The 26081-nt window shown below is 37.7% G+C and overlaps 4 protein-coding genes across 4 annotated transcripts; all 4 read left to right on the top strand.

The window, feature by feature from the left end:
• The first annotated feature begins 1550 nt into the window (after window positions 1-1550).
• LOC128367816 (claudin-10-like) lies at window positions 1551-6224 on the top strand. The gene is made up of 5 exons (XM_053328467.1): window positions 1551-1764; window positions 5200-5361; window positions 5450-5531; window positions 5615-5719; window positions 5849-6224. The coding sequence occupies exons 1-5, from the start codon at window positions 1551-1553 to the stop codon at window positions 6003-6005; spliced, it is 720 nt and encodes a 239-aa protein (XP_053184442.1). The 3' UTR covers window positions 6006-6224.
• Window positions 6225-7193: 969 nt separating this feature from the next.
• Window positions 7194-8853, top strand: LOC128367815 (claudin-10). Its single transcript, XM_053328465.1, has 5 exons — window positions 7194-7425; window positions 7982-8143; window positions 8255-8342; window positions 8458-8565; window positions 8655-8853. Exons 1-5 carry the CDS (start codon window positions 7194-7196, stop codon window positions 8851-8853), a joined length of 789 nt encoding a protein of 262 aa, XP_053184440.1.
• Window positions 8854-10155: 1302 nt separating this feature from the next.
• On the top strand, window positions 10156-11308 carry LOC128367817 (claudin-10-like; the record flags this gene model as incomplete). Its single annotated transcript, XM_053328468.1, has 5 exons — window positions 10156-10390; window positions 10473-10634; window positions 10723-10804; window positions 10922-11029; window positions 11152-11308. Coding segments are annotated over exons 1-5 (741 nt in total), but the record flags the coding sequence as incomplete, so codon positions are not given.
• Window positions 11309-13604: 2296 nt separating this feature from the next.
• Window positions 13605-25972, top strand: dnajc3a (DnaJ (Hsp40) homolog, subfamily C, member 3a). The gene is made up of 12 exons (XM_053328110.1): window positions 13605-13822; window positions 14188-14298; window positions 14392-14516; window positions 15198-15272; window positions 16660-16812; window positions 16953-17134; window positions 17554-17673; window positions 18177-18282; window positions 18382-18502; window positions 23323-23455; window positions 23955-24103; window positions 25395-25972. Exons 1-12 carry the CDS (start codon window positions 13741-13743, stop codon window positions 25547-25549), a joined length of 1512 nt encoding a protein of 503 aa, XP_053184085.1. The 5' UTR covers window positions 13605-13740; the 3' UTR covers window positions 25550-25972.
• Window positions 25973-26081: the final 109 nt, after the last annotated feature.

Raw genomic sequence — 26081 nt, 5'->3', positions numbered from 1 at the left:
GGAGGAAGAGACAGTGAGAGCTCCTGTGCTCTCCCTTATTAATGAAAAGCAGGTCCACCCACTAATCAGCTCATCCGGACGACCTGGAAATAAAAGGAGAAGAGAAAAGGGAGGGGGAGCCACTCCATTCCTCCATAATCCCAACCTTCATCCTCACTCCCAAAATATTGGGATAACATTGAGAATACACTTGCTGAAGACAAAACTTACAACAACTGAGGACAGCTGCAGTAAGGGCCTGGAAAAGCATCACAAATCAGGAAACCCAGCATTTGGTGATGTTCATGGGTTTCAGACCTCAGGCAGTCACTGCTTGCAAATGATTCTCAACAAGGTTTTAAAAATGAACATTTTTATTTATGATTATTTAGTTTGTCCAGTTACTTTTGAGCCCATGAAAGAAGTGGACTGTATATAAAAATGCTTGCAATTCCTAACATTTTCAATCCATATTTTTGTCCAACCCCTTGAATTAAAGCTAAAAGTTTACAATTCAAACACATCTTGATTGTTTTATTTCAAATCCATTGTGGTGGTCTACAGAGCCAACATTATGAAAACTGTGTCACTGTCCAAATATTTATCAACGTAACTGTATATTCATCTCATGATCCTGTCTTACTCAACCAATCATGAACAACAATCATCAACTTTAGGAGCAACAGTGATGTCTTTCAGAGACTTTTCTTATCCTGTGAATAATTTATGGATAATTAAAGTCCCTTCCACTCAAAAATGTGTTTTGCTTCTTGTTCCCTCAGTTGGATGTTTGAGCTTCACTGTGCACAATGATGTATGTGCAGTCTGTTTTTCCCTGTTTGGTTTAGTTTCAGTAATGATTTCCCAAAGAGCTTTAAGAAAGGGTTACATTACAGATGGGAATGTAAAAGTTGATAAAAATGACCGAACAAAATTTGTAGAGGACCTCCTATAATCACTCCAGTAATTGGTCAAAGACACTGGGGAGAGATTCCATATGCGAATAAGACTTGACATTTATTAAGAGTAGTTTATGCCTACACGCAGTCATAAAGGATAACCATTTGCTGTATCCATTATTACTTTAATTTAGTATGTTCAGGACTTAAAGTATAAAATGTTTTCCAGTTTTTCAAGTTAGTCAGTAAGATGATTCATTGAAGCTCATTGGGAGAAAACAGGTGGGTGTAGAAATGGATGAACTAGTAAATGGACTTTGTCATGATGCTTCATGTTTGCAGGATTACTGATTACTCCTTTATTATTTTTGATGTTAATATGATACTTGGCTTTATTTTTAGACCAAAATGAGGGCACACATAGAGAATATTTTCAAACATGGTTGTACAAGTTTTAATAACTAACTGCTAGCTCAGGCTTCCATTACTATTTCACTTTCAGACTCCTCTGTCCATCCCTCCCCACAGCAAGATGCAAGCAAGATGTCCTATCTGTAAATCATCACAGTGAAACACATGTCCCAGTGTAATTTGCCTGCCTGAAGCGATTTTATTTTGTCTCCTTCCGTCTTAAATTTGCTAAAAAACTTCATACATATCTTAACCCATCAAATGTCAGGATTGCAGATTCTGGCTTTTCTCAGCGGCCTGGCAGGGCTGGGTGCCACGATTGGTGCCACAGTGTCTAATGAATGGCGAGCTACCAGCCGGGCATCCTCAGTCATCACAGCCACCTGGATACTCCAGGGTCTGTGGAACAACTGTGCTGGGAATGCCATTGGAGCTCTGCACTGCAGACCACATCATAGTATCCTTCAGGTGCAAGGTAAGTGGCTCAGTGGCTCAATGTCTAATGGCTGCCAGAAACACTATCTAGGTCCTCACACTACTACCATGGTAAACGGATGGTGCATCTGTGTCTGTCATTGTGAAATACTAAGTAAATTATATAGGCATTGCATACAGTGTATGAACAAAATGCTAACATATGGCAGGGTGCTTTATGAAATGTCCTTAATGTGTAATAGCTCAGCATGACTTAAACTTTCATCACCACAGATGGTTTGGAAACATGCATCAACATATAAGAAGAATCAGTCTGCTTTTCTGTCAAAACTTAAACTTAAATTAGAAAAGTCTTATGTATATTTTTAGGTGTGGACATGAAACATTATAAAAAGTTGCCACTTTACTGTGTTAAATTCATTATGTTAAGTAGTCTTTGAAATTACTATAGAAGATTATTAGAAAGTAAAATGTAACTAAGGAACTCATTTTCAAGTGATGTGGCTTAGAAAGAAATCTTAAAGGTTCTCAAAGATTGTCATTAAGTCTCTCTAAACGGGGGCAGTCATTCAGTATATTTGCCATATTGTTTGTGAAAGACTTGGATTATCTCTATTTTAAAATTAGCTTGATAAGTCTCATACCATCTCACTTTCACATATCAAATCACAATTGTTCTTTTATTTATTATTAACATCATTGCTGATATTATTACAAATTGAGACATTGGACGAATCACTTGTTACCCTGTTTCAGATTCCTGACAACTAAAAATCCAGCTTCACACTGAAAAAACAAGTAACTAAATAATGAAAGCAGTTGATGATATATTTCTGCTCCAGATTATGGAACACATGTTAGCTGTGGCAAATGTGTAATCTTTTGAGGGAAATATAAAACTAAGCATGTGTGAGTCAGAGAAACCTCTGCAAGAGCCAAGAAATCCGTAGGTCATCTGAGCTAGAAGGGGAAAAACACAAAACAGAAAAACAAAAAACAAAAACGTTTCACATCCATATATTATATTGTAATCATGTTATTTACTCATTGTTGGAAGATTTCTGTTCTTGTTGTCTAATTCAAATCCACTGGATATACATGCTTTTTTATGCATGTAATTAATATATATGTATTTATTCCATATATTTAATTATTCTGTGACTGGTTGTCTAGAATTACATTTAGAATTACTTTTCTTTCATTCGTGTACTCTTTTACAGCCGTATAAAATAAACCAAGTATTAAATTATCCATTTAATTTCTATAAAACAATATATTATTATTTCTATAAAGTTTGTTTTTGTATGTTTGTTGTATTTTATGTTTTCAACCTGAACAACTGAGTAACAGACTGTTTGATGACTCTATGCTCCATCTGAAGGTGGCAGTAGTGTGATTTGACTTTATCTTCATGTGCATCCACCAGATGGGGCTCTAATTCAATTGATAAATGTTTGATGACTTACTAGTTGGGTGTGATTTCCCCGAAGATTGCTGCTTGTTATGACATCCGGCCTTTGTTTTTTCTTTTCTCCTTTTCTAAATTAATGAACATGTCTTTGTGATGTAGTCTGGTTCCTGAGACATCAGCGTGGGCGACACACTGTCAATAAGTTATCTACATTTTGCGTAAGGAAGGAACACTCACTTGTATTTATCATAGGTGGCAGTTCAAGGTGGCAAGTAGAAGGTGACACATTCACTGTATCCTCCCTCAAAGGTCTGTTCTGCAACTGCAGTTTCTCAAGTCAGGTTTCTAGACTCACAAATACATACTGAGACACAATCTGAACAGAATTGTATACAGACTAGAAAAATTGACAAGACCGACAAAACAATAAATGCTCCTTTTCTGATGCTTGATGTTCATCTTTTTAGTTGTGGCTGTCCATATTACACAGATTACCCCATATGATGATGAATCGTCCGACTTTTAAACCCTTTTGTTTATTAATTTTACAACATTCACAGTGATAAAGTGTTTGTAACTATCAGTATGGATGAATTGTTAGTTTAACCTACCCTGGAGTTAGAATGGTTAGACCCATGACAACATTAACTCATTACAGGTTGCACTGTGAGACCAACACCTCAGAATAGATATAATGCTTTTATAAGTGTCTAATCTTTAATGCAAAAAACTTTCTTTCCAGTATTTTGCCAGTGTTATATTACTACTACTACTACATATTAATCAAATAATGTTAGACTGGACTTGTAGCCCACAGAATATCGACACGTAAATTCCCTCACAGCTACAGATATATTGTTCATGCAGACAGTTGCTTCCTTTAATTTTAAACGTCATTACTGACATCATCAGTAATGACGTTTGCTTTCTATTCCCCTCATCATCTATGACTGTGAGTCACAGTGACGTGTAGTTGATGAAGGGGTGGAAGACGTTGTAATGGACCACAGGCCACTTGTTGATTTTGTGTGTTTAACTCCTCCCTGCAGAACATAACAGTCCAGAACACATTAACTATCAATCACAGCCTATCCATTGAACTTACCAGTGCAGAGCCTAGCTACTTTTTCAACAAGCGTCACTAGCTGGGGAATAGTTAATCAATTTTAGTTCCAACCAACTTAATTACCAGCCACAGCAGTGTGGAAGAGTCTTCTCTGCAGTGACAGCAGCATGTTTCAGGAGATCGTGGCCTTTACTTTAACAACTTCGGGATGGGTGCTGGTATCTTCAACCTTGCCGACGGACTATTGGAAGGTGTCTTCACTTGATGGAACAGTAATCACCACGGCCACTTTCTGGTCCAATCTATGGAAGACCTGTGTCACTGATTCAACAGGAGTCTCCAACTGCAAAGACTTTCCCTCGCTGTTGGCATTGGATGGTCTGCTCTTCTTTTTCCTTCTTGTTGGATGCTTGTTTTATTTTCTTCCTTTGACTGTGAATGTTTTTTGACCTTTTTAATGTTGTTGTTCAATCATGTTGACTTGACTTGACAACTGTTTCTTAAGGCTATTTTGTTTTACACTGTCACTGATTCATCCTCAGTGTCCTGGTGCCTTATTTTAAATTTGTTGAAAACACAAATTAGTTCAGGACTAATAGATACCCTAGAGCCTAATGCATGTCTCCATGGAACAACTCATTTACCTCCAAATATGTCAATGTTTAGCCTTAGTCCTCAGTGCTTAAAGGCTATAAAAGAGATTTACTTGTAGCCTCGGGCGGTTTCTACCACGGCTGACTAGTTTCAGGGGTTAACTTCCAAGGTAATATTTGCGGCAAAAACACATTTGAATGGGGAGTTTCATACCTAGGCAGTCATTACCTCACCACAAGGAACCTGAAAACGATTATGATAGCATGTGACTAATCATATTTCATGCTTTATGTTTTAAATTTGTCACAAGGTCAAAATCTCATTGACCTTGCAGTGTGCAGGTGTGAGAGCAAAACACATTTTTGATGGCATTTAAGTCTACCTCTATGTGATTTTTCTTCCAGGTTACATCCAAGCTTGCAGAGGACTGATGATTGCAGCCATCTGTCTGGGGTTTTTCGGTACTATATTTGCCCTTGTTGGGATGAAATGCACCAAAATTGGAGGATCTGACAAAAACAAAGCCAGGATTGCCTGCTGCGCTGGTGTAAAATTCATACTTAGTGGTAAGTATAGTGGGCCTGCAGAATCACCCATGTAAAAGCATTTTTTGTTGCTCTAAATTGATGATGACCTTTTTCTTGTTCTTTTTAGGACTCTGCTCACTTTCAGCATGCTCCCTCTATGCACACCGGATAACAGCCGAGTTTTTTGACCCAATGTTTATGGCACAGAAGTGAGAAGCATGTTAACCTGTAGAGATAAATGTGACTCAACCAGCTAAAACATAATACCAATAAGACTGCTTTTTGTCTCCAGGTATGAGCTGGGAGCCGCGCTCTTTATCGGCTGGGCAGGTTCTATCCTCTGTATTCTGGGAGGCAGCATACTCTGTTTCTCCATCGCAAACTCTTTTAAGAAAAGGTTTGTATGGGTAACACATACTATGTTTATATTATGCAGAAGGTATATGTTATAATCTTCTGTATGTATCAATTTTGTTGAGAGTTGGATTGATTTGTGAGGATGAATCTGTGCTCTGTCTCTTTACAGCCACAGTCAGGCAAACTATATCTACAAAGGGGCTGTGTCGCATTCTCATATCTCCTCCTACCCGAGAGGGCAGTCAAAATCTGTCAACGAGAGGCCGCCTCCAGACTACAGCAACTCCTCCAGGGTGCAGCAATTTGATAAGAATGCATATGTGTAAGAGATGTGAATATTAAAAACTTTAAGTCGTTGCCACTGGTGTGTCATAAAATATATACTATAAACTGAAGGATACAACACACTGTGTGAATCTTGGTGTTTTCAGTCTAACACCAGGGGAAATTACTGATATTGATTTGTGACTCACCATGTATTAAAGTTAATCTTAACATGTTTCTTCAGGGGGTACAAATTTACAAAATAATGTGGTTTATTTTCTGATCTTGGGAATTCCTTCATACTACATATTAAACAGCAGAATCAACTAAATTTGGTTGATGATGTTTCTTGTTGTTTTTTGTGTGTTTTTTTTTTTCATTTTCTCCTTTTGTATCTGTATGTGGCAATTACTACTCATCATGTAATTTTTTGTAAGACATATGCTGGTTGTACAGTATGAACAGTAAGTAACATGCACATGTTGTTAATCTGTAATGACGATACTTAAAACTGTGTCAAACACAGATGTTCTTGTTTTCCATGATGTAACCATTAACTATGATTTTGTAACATACAGACTTGAAGAACACCAAAAAAGGTAGCATATCATCATTGCTCCTGCACATAGCACAATGGTTTGTACATGGTATGTAATCTCATTTCTTTTAAAAATATAAGTGACGTATATGAATCGAGGTAAAACAAATAAAAACAATAAGCAGATTCTATTTTGTGTCCTTCTTTTTTTTCATCTATAGATGATGTTATATTTGATCCTGCAGCATTTTTGCAGTTTTTATTATACTTTCTTGTGAAGAACTATGGGAGTCGGCCTCTTCACTTTATTGGAATATTTTCCTGATAATAAATAAGAGTTGTCAAAAAATCATTTTAACATTACGACGTTACACGATTGTTGAAATGTTGCCATGGATGTATGTAAAACTTCCATGGCAACATTGCCATGTGTATATTATGTGTAAGTATGGTGTGAAGTATCTAAAGTGGACTCCTGTACAGTTCTGTACAGGCACACTCCTGTATGTTTACAGTAAACATCTCACACAATGGTACAGAGCCCTCATCAACACAAATGGCACATGGCGCACACAGTAATCCTTTCCACTCTGTGAAATGACACAAGCAACAACTCATCAGCCTGCTTAAGTAGACACCAAGTGTTAGGTGACTGTACCTAAGTCAGTGGACACTAAATTAGCAGATCTGGTTTAATTTAGTGATTTCAGAAATGGAGAAACGTTTCATTCAAATACTTGCCTTCTTGGTCTCGTCACTGGGATGGGTGTTTGTGCTGTGTACCATGGCCATGGACTATTGGAGGATCACCCAGTTAGGAGGCCAAGGAGGATCCTTCATCATCAAGGTGGCCTGGTACTGGTCTAACCTGTGGAAGGACTGTTTCACTGATTCTACAGCTGTGACAAACTGTAGGGACTACCCAGTGCTCTGGAGTGTCACTCGTAAGTGCTCAGCAGTGTACATGTTTTATATCTCAGCAATATTTTTTTATGTACTGCTACTCTGCATTAATAGGAAGATTTGCTGTCATGTTGTTCAATGCTTAAGCTGGGTGTAGAGTACTCATAAAGATGCAGCTCACCATTAAACAGACCCCTTAAAAGGTTAAATGCCTTTGTATTTTTGTGTTGGATTGGAACATATTGTGAACTGTAAAAAATATTTGATCATCCCAGCCTCAACACACTAGAGACACTATTATACACACTATTATAAACTGTGCAAAGTATTTACTGGAGGGATTTTTTTGATGTTCACATCATTGTATCTAGGATCAGACTTTTAGGAGTGCTCAGCTACTAATGAGAATTTGACACGCAATGCCCTGCAAGTGTTAAAAAAAATACAATAATTATTTATTCATTTTTAGGGGTGCTGAGATCAAATTGAGGGGTGCTTGAGCACTCTGATTGTATCCAAGGACCTTCCCAGGAGTATATGATTTGAGTTCATACTCACATTCACCTCTTTTCACCTCTTTGTTTCTGTTTCTCTCAGCTTACATCCAGGGAGTCCGAGGATTGCTCATGTGTGGTTTAACTCTTGGATTCTTTGCTGTGGTATGTTGCTTTCTTGGGATGGAGTGCACTTACATAGGTGGAGCAGATAAAACCAAGGACAAACTGCTTCTTGCTGGAGCAGTGTTTCATTTTGCTGGCAGTGAGTATAGAACCCACAAACACACGAGACACACAACATGTTTGTCTCTGTAAATGACAGAAATGTTTTGCCCTTATTATTTCTTGGTATCAACGAAACCTTTGTACACAGGTGTGTCAGATATCTCTGGCTACTGCTTATACATCAATAGGATTGCCAGAACATCCTTTGCTCAAAATGTAGCACCAGGAGTCTTACGGTACAGTTGAAATTGTATCACTTTCCACCTCAAATTTACGCCAAAATGCCAAAATTTGATGTATTAACAATGTTAGTGTATAATGACTTTAAAACCACATTTTAACAAATTCCAGGTATGACCTAGGACCTCCCATATTTCTTGGATTGGTGGGGTGCTTTCTCATCCTTTTAGGAGTGGTGTTTTATGCTGCAACAGTCTATCGAATAATCTGGCCTGAAAGGTATTCAAACTCATCTAGTATTCCCATCACCTTCCCTGTGGTTGCTGAGGTTACTGTATTATTAACTTTGGCCATGTTTGGTCTTGCAGTAAAGTGGTGTATGACTATGAAGGAGGCACATACATGGCCCCTCGCTCCAGAGGAAGAACCCTGTACACCGGATACTACAGACCGTCCAGACTGTATGGAACTTATTATATGGGCTCAGGAAGATCCAGCAGTTCCAAGATCTCAAATCTTTCTAAGACAACGCCAGATAAACTGTCTGACAGAGATGCATTTGTGTAGTACCTCAAATATCTTTTTTACTTATCTTTATCTTTTTTTATGTAGTTTCATAGCTCATACTGCAGATAGAATGAAAATACCTTCAGTGTTCTCCTCAGAGCATTGTATGTACAACTGAACTGTACTATTTTTGCCTTGGTAAAACAGGTCGTACACTGTATAAAATATATTATCTTGTGTTTACTCCTCTGTTTAATTGTACAGTAAATGTGATTTAATCAAAGCATGTATTACAATTATGAATGTCTCTGAAGTATCTTAATGTATAAAATTTATACCAACTTTATGCTGAGCATTGTGGGTCTTTTTCCAATGTTTTAAATTGGTGATATAGTGTATTTATGGAAAAGGGCCACATGAAAAATATATTTGAGTTCTGAGTTGAAGTCAGAATTCTGACTGTTTTCAGCAGGATTTTTTTGTGGTTCCCAAGATCTTCCCACTGAAAACATTTTCAGAATGTTATCACCAAATGTTTTAAGAATTGTATCTAGAGAACATTTTAAGAACGTTATTTAGACAACATTTTAAAATCATCTTCACCAAGTATGTTAAGAACGTTATCACTTAATGTTTTAAGAAAGTTATCGTAAAATATTATGTGAACCAAAAAAAAAAAAAATCACTGAAAACATTTTAAAAATATTATCATTAAGTGTTTTGTATCTAGAAAACATTTTAAGGGTTAGGGTTAGGGTTATTATCTAGGAACATTTTAGAAACCTTATTACCAAACGTTTTAAGAACGTTACAGGTATGTATGGAAAAAAACTTGATTCTGTCTTTAATCTGAGACTCCTGGCTTTAAACTCAGAACCAGAATGTCCTCAGAATTTTGCACCTGCATATCCTCAATTCAAATCTTATACACAAAATGTATCTAATTATATTTTAAATTCTTTTAAATGTGCCTTTTCCTACTTTCATGTGTTTATATTGCCTTGTTAATATTGTCAGAGTTTGTCAGACACACCATCTGAAGTAAGACACCACACCTACACCAAAACACTTAATGGAGGAAAACTAAAACCCATGCTGGTATGCTGCTGGGTATCATACTAACAACAAACACATTATCAAGGTGACCTGCATGAAATACAGGAATAATAGTTCAAGGAAAAACATGTGATGATGTACACAAACCACATTCGTTCTCCTATGTGTTTCCGTCATTTGAGGAGGGACTTACAGACACTGTGTTGAGCCATCTCTCTCTTCACACAATTCACGAGTTCAGGAGCTTGTAGCAGTGCTACTGTGAGATTAGCCCTTTTCTCCATCTAGCTGTTTAACTTCAAGGCTAGGATGAGTTACAGGACTGTAGTGATGTACATGGAGATCGGCTGCTTTGTGGTTTGTGTGTCCGGATGGATCCTGGTCTGTTCCACCATGCCTACAGAAATCTGGACTTGGTCAGAGGTTGACAGTATAGTTCTGACCACATCAAACTACTTCTCCAACCTTTGGAAGGATTGTATATCTGATTCAACTGGAGTCTCTGACTGCAAGGGAATTCCATCGATGCTTGCACTTAATTGTGAGTAAAATTTATTTTAGCAAAAGGCAAAATGATATCTGAATGTGTGTTTACTGAATATTGTTTTTCTGCTCTTGAACAGGGGACATTCACATGTGCCGTGCTCTCATCATCATCTGTATTATCCTTTCTTTCTTTGGATCTATTCTGGTGTTAGTGGGAATGAAGTGCACTAAGATTGGAGGATCGGAGCTTGCTAATGCAAGAGTAACCTTTGCTGGGGGAATGAACTACCTTATCGGAGGTCAGATATCACACTGAGAGTTAATTGAAAGAGGTTGCAATAATTGTGTTTGAGTGATCTTGAAATAAATATGTTCTTTTTGTTTCAGGGATGTGTGCTATGGTTGCTTTCTCCTATTATGGAAACAAAATTAGAGCAGAATTTCAAGACCCGAGCTTCAAAGCTCAGAAGTATGTACAATTTTTAAACATGAAACAAACTAGACTTATTATTGCATCACCATTCATTACATAATTATTTGAGGGAAGTATTGTACCTTTATGACTTGTTCATGTGTTTATTGCCAGATTTGAAATAGGTGTTGGAGTGTTTATCGGTTGGGGAGGCTCCACCTTACTTGTTGCTGGAGGTCTTATTTACAGTATCTTTGCCGGACATGAAGGGTGCAAGTCAAGGTACAGTGCTGCTATGATTTTGTCTGGATGTGTGTATTTCATATATCGAGCATTTCTTTAGTTGCCCTCACCCACCAACAGAGAAAATTTAACAATATATTTCTTGAATTGAATCCTCATAGTTCAGAAAAAAAGAAATACCTCACCTACCGGGTACCTGATGCCTACACAGCTGCCCCAACGAAAAAGAGCCCTGTGCCTTCGGCTCGTACAGAGATTAGTGAGAGCAGAAAATCAAGGACCATTAGCAGCAGCAGCAGCAGCAGCAGAAGCAGCAGCAGCAGCGGCAGCAGCGGCAGCAGCAGCAGTAGAGGCAGCAGCAGAGGCAGCAGCATCTCTGGGGTCAGCCGTACCACCAAAATGTCAGCTACAAATGCACAAGTGTGACCTCTCCTTAAATGTGGAAAATTGTGATTTACTGTGTTTCTGTCTTTCACAAAAAAAAAACCCAAACTAAAAAAAATGCTAGTGGAGTTATTTTTTTTTTATTGTAAGTTCATACACCAGCTTCAAAAGTTGGCTATTTTGACTTGTCATTGCAGGAAAAGCACAGGTGTTACTAATAATATTAACAACGGCTCTAATCTATTCAAGTGTGCCAGTGAGCCGTAAGAGTGTGACAGTGAGCCAGTGTGCACAACATCATGACCCCAGTAATGACACAGCTAAATGAAAATGAGGTACACCTGTACTTTTTCTATTGGGACATGTCAGAATGTCTTCCATTCAAAAGGCCTATTTTCTCCTATATGTGTTTGTGTGCAGGTCTTCCTTTTTAGTAACACTGAATGTTCACTAAGACACGCCATTTGAAATAAGACAGTTAAACCTTGCTTTACTGAGTGACATCATGACTATTCAGGATTACAGGGATGATAAAATGAAATCATGCAAAATGTATAAAGAGAGTGAAAGAGTGTTGATTTATTTAGATGGGTTTTTTTTGTTGTGACAATGAATATGTCATGAATGCTACTATGGTGTCTGAACAGTTTTATGTCCTGTTATCTGGTAAGCTACTCGTTTCTACATTCACCTACATTGTAACATGAGGTTGCAAATTTTAATAAATGTTGTCAGATGTTGTCTGATGTTTCTGACTGTTAAAATAAAACAGAATTTTGATATTTGTAACAAAAAGAGATGGATGAGCCAACCCCCATTTGTGCAATTATTATATTGAGCAATTGTTATGTTTTTTTGAAGTTGTTGAGTGTGTGGATGCTTTGCATCCTGTACATTAAAATTTTTAATACACTTCAATAAATTGAATTTATCACAAGAAAATCTTTAGAGGATACTTGAATTCACATTTCGATAGGAACATGACCTTATACTAAACCTTAAGGCTGAAATAACAGTCACTTGTTACAGTTGTTACAGTTTTACCTGCAAAATATGCAAAAAGCTGATTAAACATGGATGTATTTCAGAAAGTTAAAATTAATTAACTTGTGCAGACCTATATTTCCACCTATCATTTAACATATCAACACTGCTTACTAAATGGCAAAGGTGGAAACTAACAAAGTCCATTTATTACAGAACAGTACTTATGAACAACGTGTGTATTGATGTTGCACTATATTTCAGCTTCACTAGATTTGGGAGGTAAATATTATACCTCCACAACATTTATCTCTCTGGACTTACTTTGCATATTAACATTTTACATGCAAAACACAGGATCAGTTATAAAACATGGCACATATGGATTAAGACACCAACACCTCAACCAACTCCAACCAACTGCAGCTTAATGTATCAATAAATATGATCCAAAATTATAATAGTATAACATTGACAGAGGCCATTCCGCATATTGAGTAGTACTTGTACTTTAGGTACATCTAACCCTAACCCTCTGTAATTTTACCCAAGTTTAAGTACAATTTTGAATGCAATTGAATATTTTTACATTGTGGCATTGCTACTTTAATGATCTAATCATTTCTCCCTCTCCCTGCAAAATGTCTTCTGCCTATTTACCATGTTATACTTCAAATTATACTGACTACATCTGACTCCAGTGGTGGAAGAAGTATTGAGCTTAATTGTAAGGAAGCATTCGCTCTATAGTTGATGCAATCCCGATATTACACACACACACACACACACACACACACACACACACACACACACAGTTTGCTTAGTCACTTTTGCGGTATTTACAGACATTCATTCAATTACATTAATTTCCTGGAGACTAACCATCATCACTGCTTGCCTAACCTTGACCCTTACCCTAACCTTAATCTAACTCTCTCTTAATCTAACACTAATCATAAATTAACCACAACGCCCCCCCCCCCCCCAAAAAAAAAGAAGAAAAACCATGTCCATGTCAAGCCGTCCCCAGTTAACTGGCAGTAAATCTGAAATGTGTCCCCAAAAGTAGCCTATGACACACACACACACACACACACACACACACACACACAGATAACATGTAAGTGCTGCCGTGGCTCCTCTCTGTTGAGCCAGCAAAGATGGGCGGGGTTTTCCAAGCATTCCAGCCAATCAGCGTCCCCCACGCCCGGTCAGTGGAGTTTGCTGCTCCGCTCTGAGTCTCTGGGAGAAGAGTAGCAATGCTGAGTAGCTGTCAACACAGGGCACCGCTGACAATTAAGAGAAACATCAGCTGAAAAATCACATTAGTTAGTTTTGTAAGGGGCGCAACGAGTGAAGGCTCGTCATATCCAAATCTAATCATGGTTTCCATCGAACATGTAGCTCACAAAATACTGACCTACATGCCCTATGTTCTTGTTTTGATTGACATGAGATATGAAGGTAAGAGACTGACTGTACTAACTAGTCGAGCTAATGCTAGCTACTACCTAGCGTTACGTTACAGTTAGCTTCAGCGGTAACGGGTTCGCGAGCTAAATCGATAACATTGCAGTAGCTAACGTCGGCTAACCCCAGTTCAGCAAGATAAATAACTATGGTAGCTAATTAGCTAGCAGTTTATGAGCTTATATGTCGTTGACTACATTCACGTTGACGCTAAGTAATCTTTTACCTGCTGTCGTTTGTCAATAAACGAGTACACATTAAACGAGCTAGCTAGTGGTGTTAGCTGTAGCATGTGAAAGTGGTGTCAATGTCAGGGTAAAAGTGGTGAAAGTGTCTTTATATTGTGAATGTTTACTCAGGAGTGAAATGTGGCAGAGAGGGAAGTGTGGACAATCATATGGAGATGGGGAAGAAACTGCTTGCTGCTGGCCAGCTAGCCGATGCCCTATCTCATTTCCATGCTGCTGTGGGTAAGTGACAGAGATGATGTACCTTTAATTAATGTGTTCATGTGAATAAGTCAACCTGTGTGGTCGTTTCATATTCATATGTTCTTTTGTCAGACGGAGATCCCAAGAACTACATAGCCTTCTACAGGAGAGCTACTGTGTATCTGGCTATGGGGAAGTCAAAATCTGCACTTCCAGATTTGAGCAGAGTCATTGAACTCAAACCAGACTTCACATCTGTGAGTTTCTTTGATTTTAAAACACTTCTGTACACAGTTTAACTCTGTCCTGCCACTTTAACAAAAGAATAACTTAGAGCTGCAACGATGAATCGAAGAATCAATTAGTTGGCAACTACTTTTTGATTAATTGTTTGGAGATATTCCTTAAGAAATACATGTCCTGATTCTCTGATTCCAGCTTCACGATCTTGAGTATTTTAAAAGTTGTTTGTCTTCTATGATAGTAAACATAAACGTATCTTTGAGTTGTGGACTGTTGTTAGGGACATTTGAGGACATCATTGTGGATTTTAGGAAACAGCTATTTTTAAAACAAACAAAAAAGAAAACATTTTTAGACATTTACAAACCAAACTAATCGATTACCGGTAAGTTGGAAAATTAATCAATAATGAAAATAACTTTCAGTTGCTGCCATAGACTGTATATAAGAAAGGTTGCAGCCCTAAATAATGTAGGTCTGACTGATTTGTTTGAGAGAAACATTTGGGGAAAAAAATACTATCTAGCTATCTAGGTGTGTGTGTGTGTGTGTGTGTGTGTGTGTGTGTGTGTACTTTTTATAGGTTGTGCCAGTTTCAGGCCAAATTGTTCTGGGAAAGACGTCTGTTATTTCAGCTGTGATGATAAGTTGATTATTTGCAGTGTTTGTACATATATTGCTCTGTCTTTCAACAGGCACGACTTCAGAGAGGAAATCTCCTTTTGAAGCAGGGGAGACTGGATGAAGCAGAAAGTGACTTTAAGAAGGTGGTAAGTGTAACATGCAGTTCAAACTCCACTACACCAAACTGAGAAGATAAGGAGCTGGCTTCTTCAGTAGGAAGGTAGAAGTTCACCACAAGATGTCAGTGTTGTTCTTTAATCAGCTGGTGTAGTGACACTAAACTGAAGAATGAGAGCAACGCTATAAGTTTTGAAATAAGGATGGTCATGTTCTTAATTTATTAACAGTTTCTTTGTTGGAAATGAGCCTTATAAGAGGAGTATTTATTACTATAAGCTTGACAGCATGTGAGGGTCTTTGCACTCTTTGAAATTAAGCATTAGCTAAGGTATAACTCCAGTATGCCACAGAGGACCTTGGATAACCCGTAGGAAAACCTTCATCCATAAGCCATCGAATGCGACTGAACTCTGATTTGGGCCTTCAGGGATCATTTTCAGGTGCTCAGTAAGGATTAATGCATTTTCCATTAGAATGACCATTTTACACTAAGGCTTCACAATGCCACCAGAGGATGTAAATGCCCTTGTTATATCTAATTTTAAGTCTTAGTTTCCATTCTGTATTCTCTGGTGAGGTTATCATGTGGGGGGGGGGGGGGGTCTGTCGTTTGGTTGTTCCTCCTGTGTGCTTAAAGGATTATGAATGGCAGATAGTGTCACCTTGTGAATATACCTGTTTTGATCATTAATTCCTTGACTTTTTCATTCTTTTATTGAAAACACAGAAAACCAGGTTTATGATGACCTTTATTATATGCGTAAATTGAAGCTCAGTGTTTCGTCTTACCTGTTTCATCAGGCTGCAATGTGAAACTTCAGGTGGTTCATATTAAATGATCACACTCTATTACAGGTTTAGGTTTTATATTCCAGTAGAGGAGTATGGGATTGTGCAGTTTTCCTTTTTTGCTGGTATAATGTAACAGGATCTGGCCAGAGGTGAATGCTGCCCTGCTGATTCAGCAGTCCAGATCATTGGCCTTGTGTAATTCATCATATTTATGCATTACCCTCTTCCCTACGCTGAGCTAGCAGGGAACACTTAAAGGGTAGCCAGGTCTATTTGTAAAGGATGCGTCATTAGCTGAGATTGGTCTTGTGAATATGATGACCTCTATGATGAGAGTGATTACAGTGTAATGGGTTTAGGTAAGCACTGCTGTGATAGGCAGTGGCAAAGTTGGCACAAGCATCGCTCCAGAAATGTAAGGGGGGCTGTATTGAAGTGCATTAGTAAGGGACAAAATACATTTTTCATACACGCTCAGTTTCTGGTCACCATCTGTGTCTGTTACTCCACATTCTTCTTCATACTTCAATCTTTTTTTGTCACTCAAGCTTTTTCCTAGTTTGACTGCTTAAACTATGCCTGTAAGCACTCAATGTCATGCCTTACCTTGTGATGTTCCAGCTCAAGTCCAACCCCAACGACAAAGAAGAGAAGGAAGCCCAGAGTCAGCTGACAAAGTCAGATGAAATTCAGCGGCTGGTGGCTCAGGCTCGCAGCAGCTTCAACAGCAAGGATTACGTGACAACTGCCAACCAGCTTAACACTGTCATTGAGGCAAGACAGCTTTTTCAGCATTGTCTAATTTCCTGCAAGCATGACCAGTTTTTTTTAATATTCTCATCACTGCTGGTTTACAGAGCAGTTATGTAGCTACTGGAGCTGCGTGTATAAGTGATGTTGTCCATTGTTTACAGACCTGCGTTTGGGATGTTACCTCTCGTGAGATGCGAGCAGAGTGTTTTATTCAGATGGGAGAGATGGGAAAAGCCATCAGCGACCTTAAAGCTGCCTCTAAATTAAAGAGTGACAATACTCAGGCCTTCTACAAACTCAGCACCATCTACTATAACCTTGGAGACCATGAGATGTCCCTCAAGTAAGACCCACTTGCAAACTACTCTCTTAAAGGAAGCATATATTTAAGATAGCATAATAAAACATGTTGACCCTGAATTAAACATGGTAGAATCACCTCACACCGCATTAACTCTATGCAATTGTTTTGTGTAATGACTTAAATCACTTTACTTTATATCAGTGAAATGATATATATATATATAAATGCGTATGTGTTGATTTTGTCAGCACTTGCATGTACAGCACTTGCATAATGAGCTCACTTGCTTCAAAAATGACCTCAATGTTGAAATCAACATTGTTTGAGTGTATTTACTGCAGGACTGTTATGTGGTTTGTTAAGGGGTCCTAGTGATTTTGTCAGGTAATATGACAGAAACCTGGCTTCACTACGTTAAACCACTCTTACCTCCATACCTCCTCTCCTCTGATCTGCAGTGAAGTGCGTGAGTGCCTAAAGCTGGATCCTGATCACAAGCAGTGCTACAGCCACTACAAGCAGGTCAAGAAGCTCAACAAACAGATCCATTCTGCAGAGGAACTCATCCAAGAGCAGAGGTGTGTGCGTGTGCGTGTGCGCGTGTGTGTGTGTTGACTTAAATCACTCTCGGAGACACAATCAGACTTGAGACTAGTTGATTGGGGACAAAAGCCGTGTCCCTTATGTCCATTATTGGGACACTGACTTTTCTGAAGTCTCTGTTAATACCCCAAAAGTGACTGAAGCAAACCTTTTTGTGTGTGTGTGTTCAGGCAGTTGTATATCTTATAAATATAGAATAATATCCCCTTTGAATACTGGGGATTGCATCAGCTGTAGAACGAGTGCTTCCTCACCCTCAAGCTCTCAGAGTTTTTGCTGTTACAAACAGGCGTGCAAATCCCATCTGAATGTGGGTTGTCACATCATATTTGCGAACATAAGATAACATATTCATAAGAGTAAACAGAGAATAACAGAGTGGAATGACGTTTGTGGACGCAGAGATCCATGTTGCATTCTGCTGTTTTGCCAGCCTCACAGTGATGTTGAAAGACATACCTGCTTCTTGCTCTTTTAGGTATGAAGATGCGGTGAGCAAATATGAGGCGGTAATGAAGACCGAGCCCAACGTGCACCATTTCTCTCTTCTTGCCAAGGAGCGCATCTGCCATGCACTGGCGCAGGTAAGACCCCTCACTGCTGCCGTAAGATGCATTAACTCACTCCGTGTCTGTGTTGAATAATACATCTAAACCATCATGTTTGCTCTGTGTTATGAGCAGAACCAGCAGGCTAGCAAAGCTATCTCAGTGTGTAGTGAAGTCCTGGAGTCAGACCCGCACAATGTCAACGTGCTGAAGGACAGAGCTGAGGCCCATGTCCAAGAAGAGCAGTACGAGGAAGGTAAGCCTGTCAAATGTAGATTGTTTCATTTTTCAGTCCAACTGAGTCAGTCCATTAAGTTTTCAGACTCACAGCCAGTTAAATCTATCATTCTAGTTAGTGCTATTCAAAATGCTTCACAGATGATGATAATATGACAGAACAAATGTTAACAGTGGAACACACTGAAATAAAAAGGTAACAAAAAAATTAAAAAAAAGATCAAATTGAGTAAAATAAAAACTAGATCATTAAATTAATAAAAAGAAAACAATGACAAAAATAAATAAAAGGGAAAAAATATTTTAAAATACAAATACGATAAAATAAGTGATCAAAATTAAACAAATAATAAGGCTCTCCAATGAAAAGCTAGGCTATAAAGAGGTGTGTTTTCAGTTTAAAAACATCAACAATTCCAGCTACTGCACTGGTTCATACACTGCGAACATATCAGATAAATCACATGGTGGAATATTGTGAGGTGCATTTAAAAGAAAAGAATTTAAGAATCAACACAGAAATAGTTAAATTGATCATTTTCTAACAGGTGTTTATTCATTTCAGTCGAGAAATGGCTGCTATGTGTTTTTGTTGAAAATGGACTGAAAAAACTTACTGTATGTTGTAGTAGTAGCCGTGACTCTACTACTACACTTGAGAGAAAAACTAAATGGTGCCATGACAGGAGTCTAACACAAGGGGTCCTTGTATCTCTATCCATAAAACACAGTGAAAGAGTTAAAATATCTATAAAACATAATCTAAACACATCATATACATGTCTTACCATTTAATGATTTTATTTGTTGAAATGTGCCCAAACCCAGCAAAAGTAATGTTGTTTTATCATTATTTATCTGTCAGAGAGGGGAGATGCTCACATCTAATTAAATTATACCTCATTTAAATTCACAATCTTTCTGTTCATCACCAAATCAATTTTGACTGTGAATTTAAATACGCACAATGTTGTATGGATGTCCTCAGCTAATTTGGTTAAAGCGTATAACTACTATGTCTTTAGCCTGAAAAATCTCATCTGTCATCTGTTGGAGCGCTTAAGTGACGCAGTATCATTAAATTAGGTGTGGAGCACAGTGTGCTAGAAGTAAGTATAGCCTGTAAGGTGTAGAGCTGCCCTGCACTGCTGGCTCAAATTATGCAGAGTTTTCTTGTTTATCAAGCCTGAAGCTATTCTTAAGTGGCAGTGCCAACACACACACACACACACACACACACACACTCACACACACTCAGCACTTACTATCTCCATAAAGCATTTGCTGGCAGAGTTAGGCGATTAGGCTGAAACAACAGTCTCTCCTACAGTATCTGTTGTCAAATCACAGAAAGTCCAATGATGGCAGATGGTGAAATCCCCAGGAATAGTCCGTCTTCCACCCATCTTTTTACCTTTCACCTGATGTTCTGCTGCCACTGTGCAAACAGCCAGTGGATATTTTGGTCAAAATCCCTGCCTACATATTATTTTTATCTGTCAATTAAGCTTGAAAGTTATGGTAAACCATCAAATTATGTACAGATGGCCAATGCAGTATTATAAAAGTGGTTCCCATAGAATAGGAGAACATCATTTTCCCCCCAGCTACTCACTCTATTACAGTCTGAAACACTCACACATCTGATATACAGAAATACTGTCAAATAAGAGAGGAAAAATGTAATTAAAGAAAAAAAACAATTATTCTAAATACATGGTCGCCCATGAAGTTGGAATAAAATGTTTTTTTACTTCTTCTCATGAAATGATTGTGCAATGGGATTTATTCTTGATAGATAAAGTCTATATATTCTCAAAATTGTATTGATCAATCTCATTGCACCTGGTCAAAGGTGATTACTGATGTGTATGAATAGAAAATAAAAAGAGGAATGTGTCTGAAAACAAAATGATTCTAACTTTATGAGCAACCATGTATATCCCCTGACACATCACCTAACTATCACACTAGTGTAGCACACAAGTGAGAGCAGCTGCTTACCAGATGAAAAACTAAATGGACAGAATGCAAATTGTACAACAACTGTGTCAAAGGTGGAATCAGAGTTGAATGTTTAAAGCACAAACTTGAAGGATCGTAATGCAAAAGAATACAAACAGTAACAAGTGTCCAAGAAGGAAACTGAAAAAACTGCGAAGATCCCAAAGTTTAAATGTTCAATTCTAAAGAAAGAAAAATAAGAATATAATATTATACTGTTAGACACTCAGACTATATCTATATTAAGCTGGCTAAATAAATAAAAAACCTGTTTTTAGGGGGGAAAAAACATGCTGGTTTCAGATAGTTTCTGAAACCTCCGTCCACATTAAAACGCTCAAATGGGTAATTCTCCTCCTGCTGAGCACACACGAAGAGCAGGTGACAAGGTCAGCCATGAAAAACCCACAAAGAAGAAGAAACTGTAGACTATTTCTGTTTCCGCAGCGGCTCCAACTTTTGTTTATTGCGAGCAGATTACAACAATTTGAGTGAGAGAAAGGTGTTCCATAGCTACACTGACTCTGAACATGCATCAAAGTAGACAACAAAGAGAACAACACTTGCACTTATATTTATAAATATAAATATAAATATATAAATAATGTAATTTCTATAAAGCCTCATTTGGAAGTCCTTTTGGAAAAGTGCTGTTTTAGTCTGAACAGAGGGCCATAACAAGAGTTAAAAAGATGCATTTTTAAATCAAGTTGGCTTAGTGTGGACATGATACATTGGTATCATTATCTGACATTAACCAGAACAAGGACACATTGTGTCACTGAAGCGACTCTCCACTTGATCTCCATAGCTCATATTTTCAGGTGGTTATTTCTCAGCAGCCTGCTGCTGGTTGCACAACGCTGAATAAAGGTGACCACGGTGTGTCTGTGGTATGTGACCACACTTTGACAATGTGCGTCATTGAGAGACTGCAGATGGAAAACAGTCGTACTGTACCTCATACCTGACGCTCTGAGATGACTGTACAGGCAGCCAGTTGGCTAAAAAGGGATGGCTGTCATACAGACAGACCAGCTGCTGTGGATAAGAGATGCTGCTCAGAATCAGATGTTATTTCTGGCCTGCTGGTGTGATTTCAATGGAAATCAATCAAAATTGGCAATGTGAGGTGGGAGGTGGTGGGTGGTTTAAGTCTAATAACATTAAATAATAATAAAAGCCCTCAGGCTCACATGTCTGATCGTTAAACATTTGACCTTTTACAGACACAAGCTTTCTGTTTGAGCATTTAAATATCCACTTCAAGTTAGTGTGACAGTGATGTTTCATGTTTTTATTTTATTTTAGCTAACGGCTCATAAAATAGAAATGTTAGATGTAAAATATAAAAGCATGTGCACACAAAAGCTATTAAAAAGATAAAGGAGTCAAGTAATGGGTCATGTCAGTCATACTGTTAAGCTGTTAGTAATATCACTTTTTCTAATTTGTTTGAATGAGAACAAACATTTATTGAATAATCAATGTAGCCTAATACAAAACTACACTGTAAATGTCTTCTTGTGTCTGTTCAGATATCATCATGACTCTGTTCATAGTGTACAAATAGATTATTGAAAAAGAAAACATACGCACACGTCTGATTAAACCCACACAATTAATGTCACCATCACTCCAGGCGGGTCGGCCCCGGAGTGATAACAGCCTTCACCGAGATCCCATCACCTCTGCAACCACAGGGGATGCTTGGCTGAGCCGAGGCCGTGTGTTGTCATTAACATGACACGAACACGCCAGCATGTGGGCTTTTAAACTGTCAGAAACCCATGGGGTGTTTTATACACCTCAATACACCTAACAGGGTAAACAAAGCACAAAGCTACGCAGATGTACACACACACACACACACACACACACACACACACACACACACACACACACACACACACAGTCTGAAGCTGCTGCAACATGATCTGAAGGTGATTTTTACTGCATGTGTTAAGTGTTGAGTGTTTTTCCTTCTTAACCAAATTACAAGATGGAGCCTCATTAGAAATGTCATTATTGACACTAATAATAAAATAATAACTTTATAAATATTACACATTTTATAATTTAAACATAAAAAAACAAGATGCAAGAAATGGGAACAAGAAAGAAACAAATTAAACAGATTTAAAAACTGATAGAATTGATGGAAACATGAGTCTAGCAGTGTTAATTGGTCATGTTTACTGAAGATATGGAGATATGAAAAAAAGTCAACAATACAATAATGAACTTAAAAGAGCAGTTCTTTATCACAAATGCAACAAACTGTCAGCTGTAACAACCTGTTCGATTTTTTTTGGGGTGTTATTTAAAAAAAGTGAATGCTCATGCAGCTTCAGATCAAGATCCAACCACAACACGACAGGAAATGAGGCTTTTGGTGATTTATGATCAGAGTATTTTGACATGAAGTCACATATTTATAAACTCAAATAAAATAATTAGTATATGAATTAAAAATCAACCACAAACAAAAAAAAAGTTTTATTGTGTTAATGATTCATTGTATTTGTGAGAAGGCTGCAAATGAAACTGGATATAGACATGTCTCACAGCAGTTTGTGTTTTTGAGCACGACCATGATGCCTAAATTGAGGAAATTGAAGTGAATATTGAAAAATAATGCTGTTAAATGAAATTACTGTAAGCCTGGGTGGAAGCTAATACACATATTACCTCATGACATACTGTAGGACTTGCGAAAAGGAAAAAAAAACATTTTAATAAAGTGACAGCTTCCCACAACAAGGATTAAAAGCCTTTCAGCTGCTTCAGATGAGTAAGCAATACTGATTTTTATCCTGCGTTCTTATTTTCCAGCTATTAAGGACTACGAAAGTGCTGCCCAACACAGTGAGAATGATCGCCAGATCAAAGAGGGCCTGGAGAGAGCTCAGCGACTTCTCAAACAGTCTCAGAAGCGGGATTATTATAAGATCTTGGGAGTGAAAAGGTAGGCACCCATCGCTGGATTTCAGATATTTCATTAGAGTTTTAGAGGTGTATTCCAGACAAGGAGTGTAGTAGATTGACGAGGCGAAATCGGAGGGGGAAATTAGGGTATTTTACAAATGGATTTCTTCACAAGACTGCATCAGAAAGCAATTTATGTTACAGCTTTGAGATAGTGGTTTACAGTTACTTCTATACATTGAACATCCACTGCTCCAGGGAAAGCCTCTCTGTTGTGGAAACCAGATTATTTATCACTTTTGTACATTCATGAGTTCAGAGACACTCCTGACAATTTAAAATGGAAGACAAATTGAATGCAATAGGAGCACTCACAGTTATAAAAAGTAATGGGATATTACATCAGAGCCACTGTGGCAACTCTGACACTTAGTTGAGTATTATTAGGTCCGGCTTATGTTGAGAAAAGGGAACGGGAAGCAGTTTTAAAAAAAGATCTTTAGTCAATGGTGCTGATAATAATCTCCCCATCGTCACAGAACGGCCCAGAAGAAGGAGATTATCAAAGCTTACAGGAAACTGGCGCAGCAGTGGCATCCAGACAACTTCCAGGATCCAGAGGAGAAGAAGAAGGCGGAGAAGAAGTTCATAGATATCGCTCAGGCTAAAGAGGTTCTCACCGACCCAGGTAACAAGTATGAAGTGTGCAGACTGAGTCTGGAAGTTACTGCCAGTCGTCTAGTTAATATCAGTCCTCCGAGAAGCTGCTCTGAACAGCTGGCTACTGTTATTTAGACTGGCTTCATTATGTTATACAGTAGATACACTTTATGTTGTTCTATTGTATTTATTGGGCTATGGGGTGCCTGATTAAAAGAATACATTCAATATTTGTTGTGGGTAGGGTTGCAAAATTCCGGGAATTTTCAAACTTGGAAACTTTCCATGGGAATTAACAGGAATTAATGGTAATTAACATTTCAGAGTTGTGTGTGAAATCATTAAGAATAATAACATTTAGTTGTTGTTTTTTTTTATATTAAATAATAAATAATTTTATAATTTAATATAACTTCAACAGCTCAGGGACATCAAGTGACATTGATTGTGCACCTTTTTTCATCATCAACTTAAAATAATGTTCTGTTTTTTAATGAAGGGGTGGAATTGTTTTATCCAATTAATCAATCAAATAATGATACCTTTCCACTAAATTACCCTCAATTGCCATAAATTCCCATTTAATTCCCATAATTCCCATGGAAAGTATATTTAGAATATTTCCAAAATTCCCCAGTTTAACTTCCCATGGAAATTTACCGGAAACTTTACCGTAAATTTTCCACCCCTTTGCAACCCTAGTTGTGGGTCACATTCACCTACTGTATTGCACATTACTGTTGACATAATTTGGTGTGTAAACTACTGTCAAGAATTTAAACTTTTTAAACTATTTTAATGATAAATTGTTCCTTAAATTATTCAAGCAAAAACTCAATCTGGATCCAGACTCATATTTGAAGATGTCACCGTCCTCTTTAAGAAAGATCCCTCTGTGAAGGGAAAAATGATGAATCTATAAAATAATCTGTAGATGAATCATGAATAAACATAATTGTCAGTTGCAGCCCTTCTACTGTCAGTGCTGCTTGTTGAGGGTCTTCTGCAATAATTTGTGCAAATTCATTCATTACTTTTGTGAGCAGTAATTGTGCAAATCATGCAGAGGAATGCTCATACGTTTCACAATCTCTTCACTTTATTTCATTTAATACATATGTGAGTGTTTTACTTATTATTATGCTTATCATTTTTTGTCCTCCAGCCTTTTTTTATTTTTTTTTTTTATAGCAAAATTGTTGAAGTTTTCTCACAGTTAACTCATTTTAAAAGTTCGAATGTAGAAATTACGAGTGTGCGTTGTATTGTTTCTTCTTTTGTTCTGTTCTCATTGTTGTTCTGTTCTTCTTGTTTTCTAGAGATGAGAACTAAGTTTGACCACGGAGAAGACCCCATGGACCCAGAGAGCCAGCAGGGTCACCGTCATCATCACTTCAATGAAGGCTTCCACAACTTCCAGGGTTTCAATCCATTCGGCTCCGGACCCTTCAACTTTAAATTCAACTTCAACTGAAGATGTTTACATGAGGAACAGCTGGACGGGACTTTTTTTCTTTTCCTTCCTATTTAAAGGGGAGAAAACCGGCACAAGGAATGATGTCGGTCCAGACCAGTAGTCTTTACAACAATATGAAGCAAATGGTGGCTTCAGTTCAGTGACCTTTAATTAAAGATGCATCTTTGTTGTTGATTGATACAACTTTGAATTCCGCTCGGGGAACGTCTGTTGCTATGCAAACAAATATCTGCCACGTGTGAAGCAGCTTTTATCTGTCATGAGTAAGTGGTTAATTCCACATTACATCCTTTCCATGTATTGTACACTCTAAAACTCACATCCATTCAAAAGAGTCGATTTGTACATAGGTACAGTGCTATTTTTATATGAATGGAGTTTTTCTGAACTGTAAATAAAGAGCTATTTATGTACATTAAATTGAACTGCAGGGAAATTACACTTTTTTTTCTTGCTGTGTACAAAAGGATGGGAAATTACTTGAAAATGAAGTTTGAGAAATTGCATTTAAAATAGTATGTTTTTCACA

Source organism: Scomber japonicus, chromosome 11 (genome assembly GCF_027409825.1).
Source record: "Scomber japonicus isolate fScoJap1 chromosome 11, fScoJap1.pri, whole genome shotgun sequence".
Taxonomy (NCBI): domain Eukaryota; kingdom Metazoa; phylum Chordata; class Actinopteri; order Scombriformes; family Scombridae; genus Scomber; species Scomber japonicus.
Note: the sequence above shows the minus strand (reverse complement) of the source record. Positions and strands in the feature narration are given on the sequence as shown.

What these genes read in the sequence shown, in the direction of transcription:
- LOC128367816 (XM_053328467.1), top strand. Translation starts at nt 1,551, where the DNA reads ATGTCAGGATTGCAGATTCTGGCTTTTCTCAGCGGCCTGGCAGGGCTG. An exon ending in TAGTATCCTTCAGGTGCAAG is followed by an intron (nt 1,765 to 5,199) that starts GTAAGTGGCTCA and finishes TTTTTCTTCCAG; the next exon opens with GTTACATCCAAGCTTGCAGA. An exon ending in CCAATGTTTATGGCACAGAA is followed by an intron (nt 5,532 to 5,614) that starts GTGAGAAGCATG and finishes TTTTGTCTCCAG; the next exon opens with GTATGAGCTGGGAGCCGCGC.
- LOC128367815 (XM_053328465.1), top strand. Translation starts at nt 7,194, where the DNA reads ATGGAGAAACGTTTCATTCAAATACTTGCCTTCTTGGTCTCGTCACTG. An exon ending in AGTGCTCTGGAGTGTCACTC is followed by an intron (nt 7,426 to 7,981) that starts GTAAGTGCTCAG and finishes TGTTTCTCTCAG; the next exon opens with CTTACATCCAGGGAGTCCGA. An exon ending in CGAATAATCTGGCCTGAAAG is followed by an intron (nt 8,566 to 8,654) that starts GTATTCAAACTC and finishes TTGGTCTTGCAG; the next exon opens with TAAAGTGGTGTATGACTATG.
- dnajc3a (XM_053328110.1), top strand. Translation starts at nt 13,741, where the DNA reads ATGGTTTCCATCGAACATGTAGCTCACAAAATACTGACCTACATGCCC. An exon ending in TCTGCCATGCACTGGCGCAG is followed by an intron (nt 18,283 to 18,381) that starts GTAAGACCCCTC and finishes TGTTATGAGCAG; the next exon opens with AACCAGCAGGCTAGCAAAGC. An exon ending in AAGATCTTGGGAGTGAAAAG is followed by an intron (nt 23,456 to 23,954) that starts GTAGGCACCCAT and finishes CCATCGTCACAG; the next exon opens with AACGGCCCAGAAGAAGGAGA.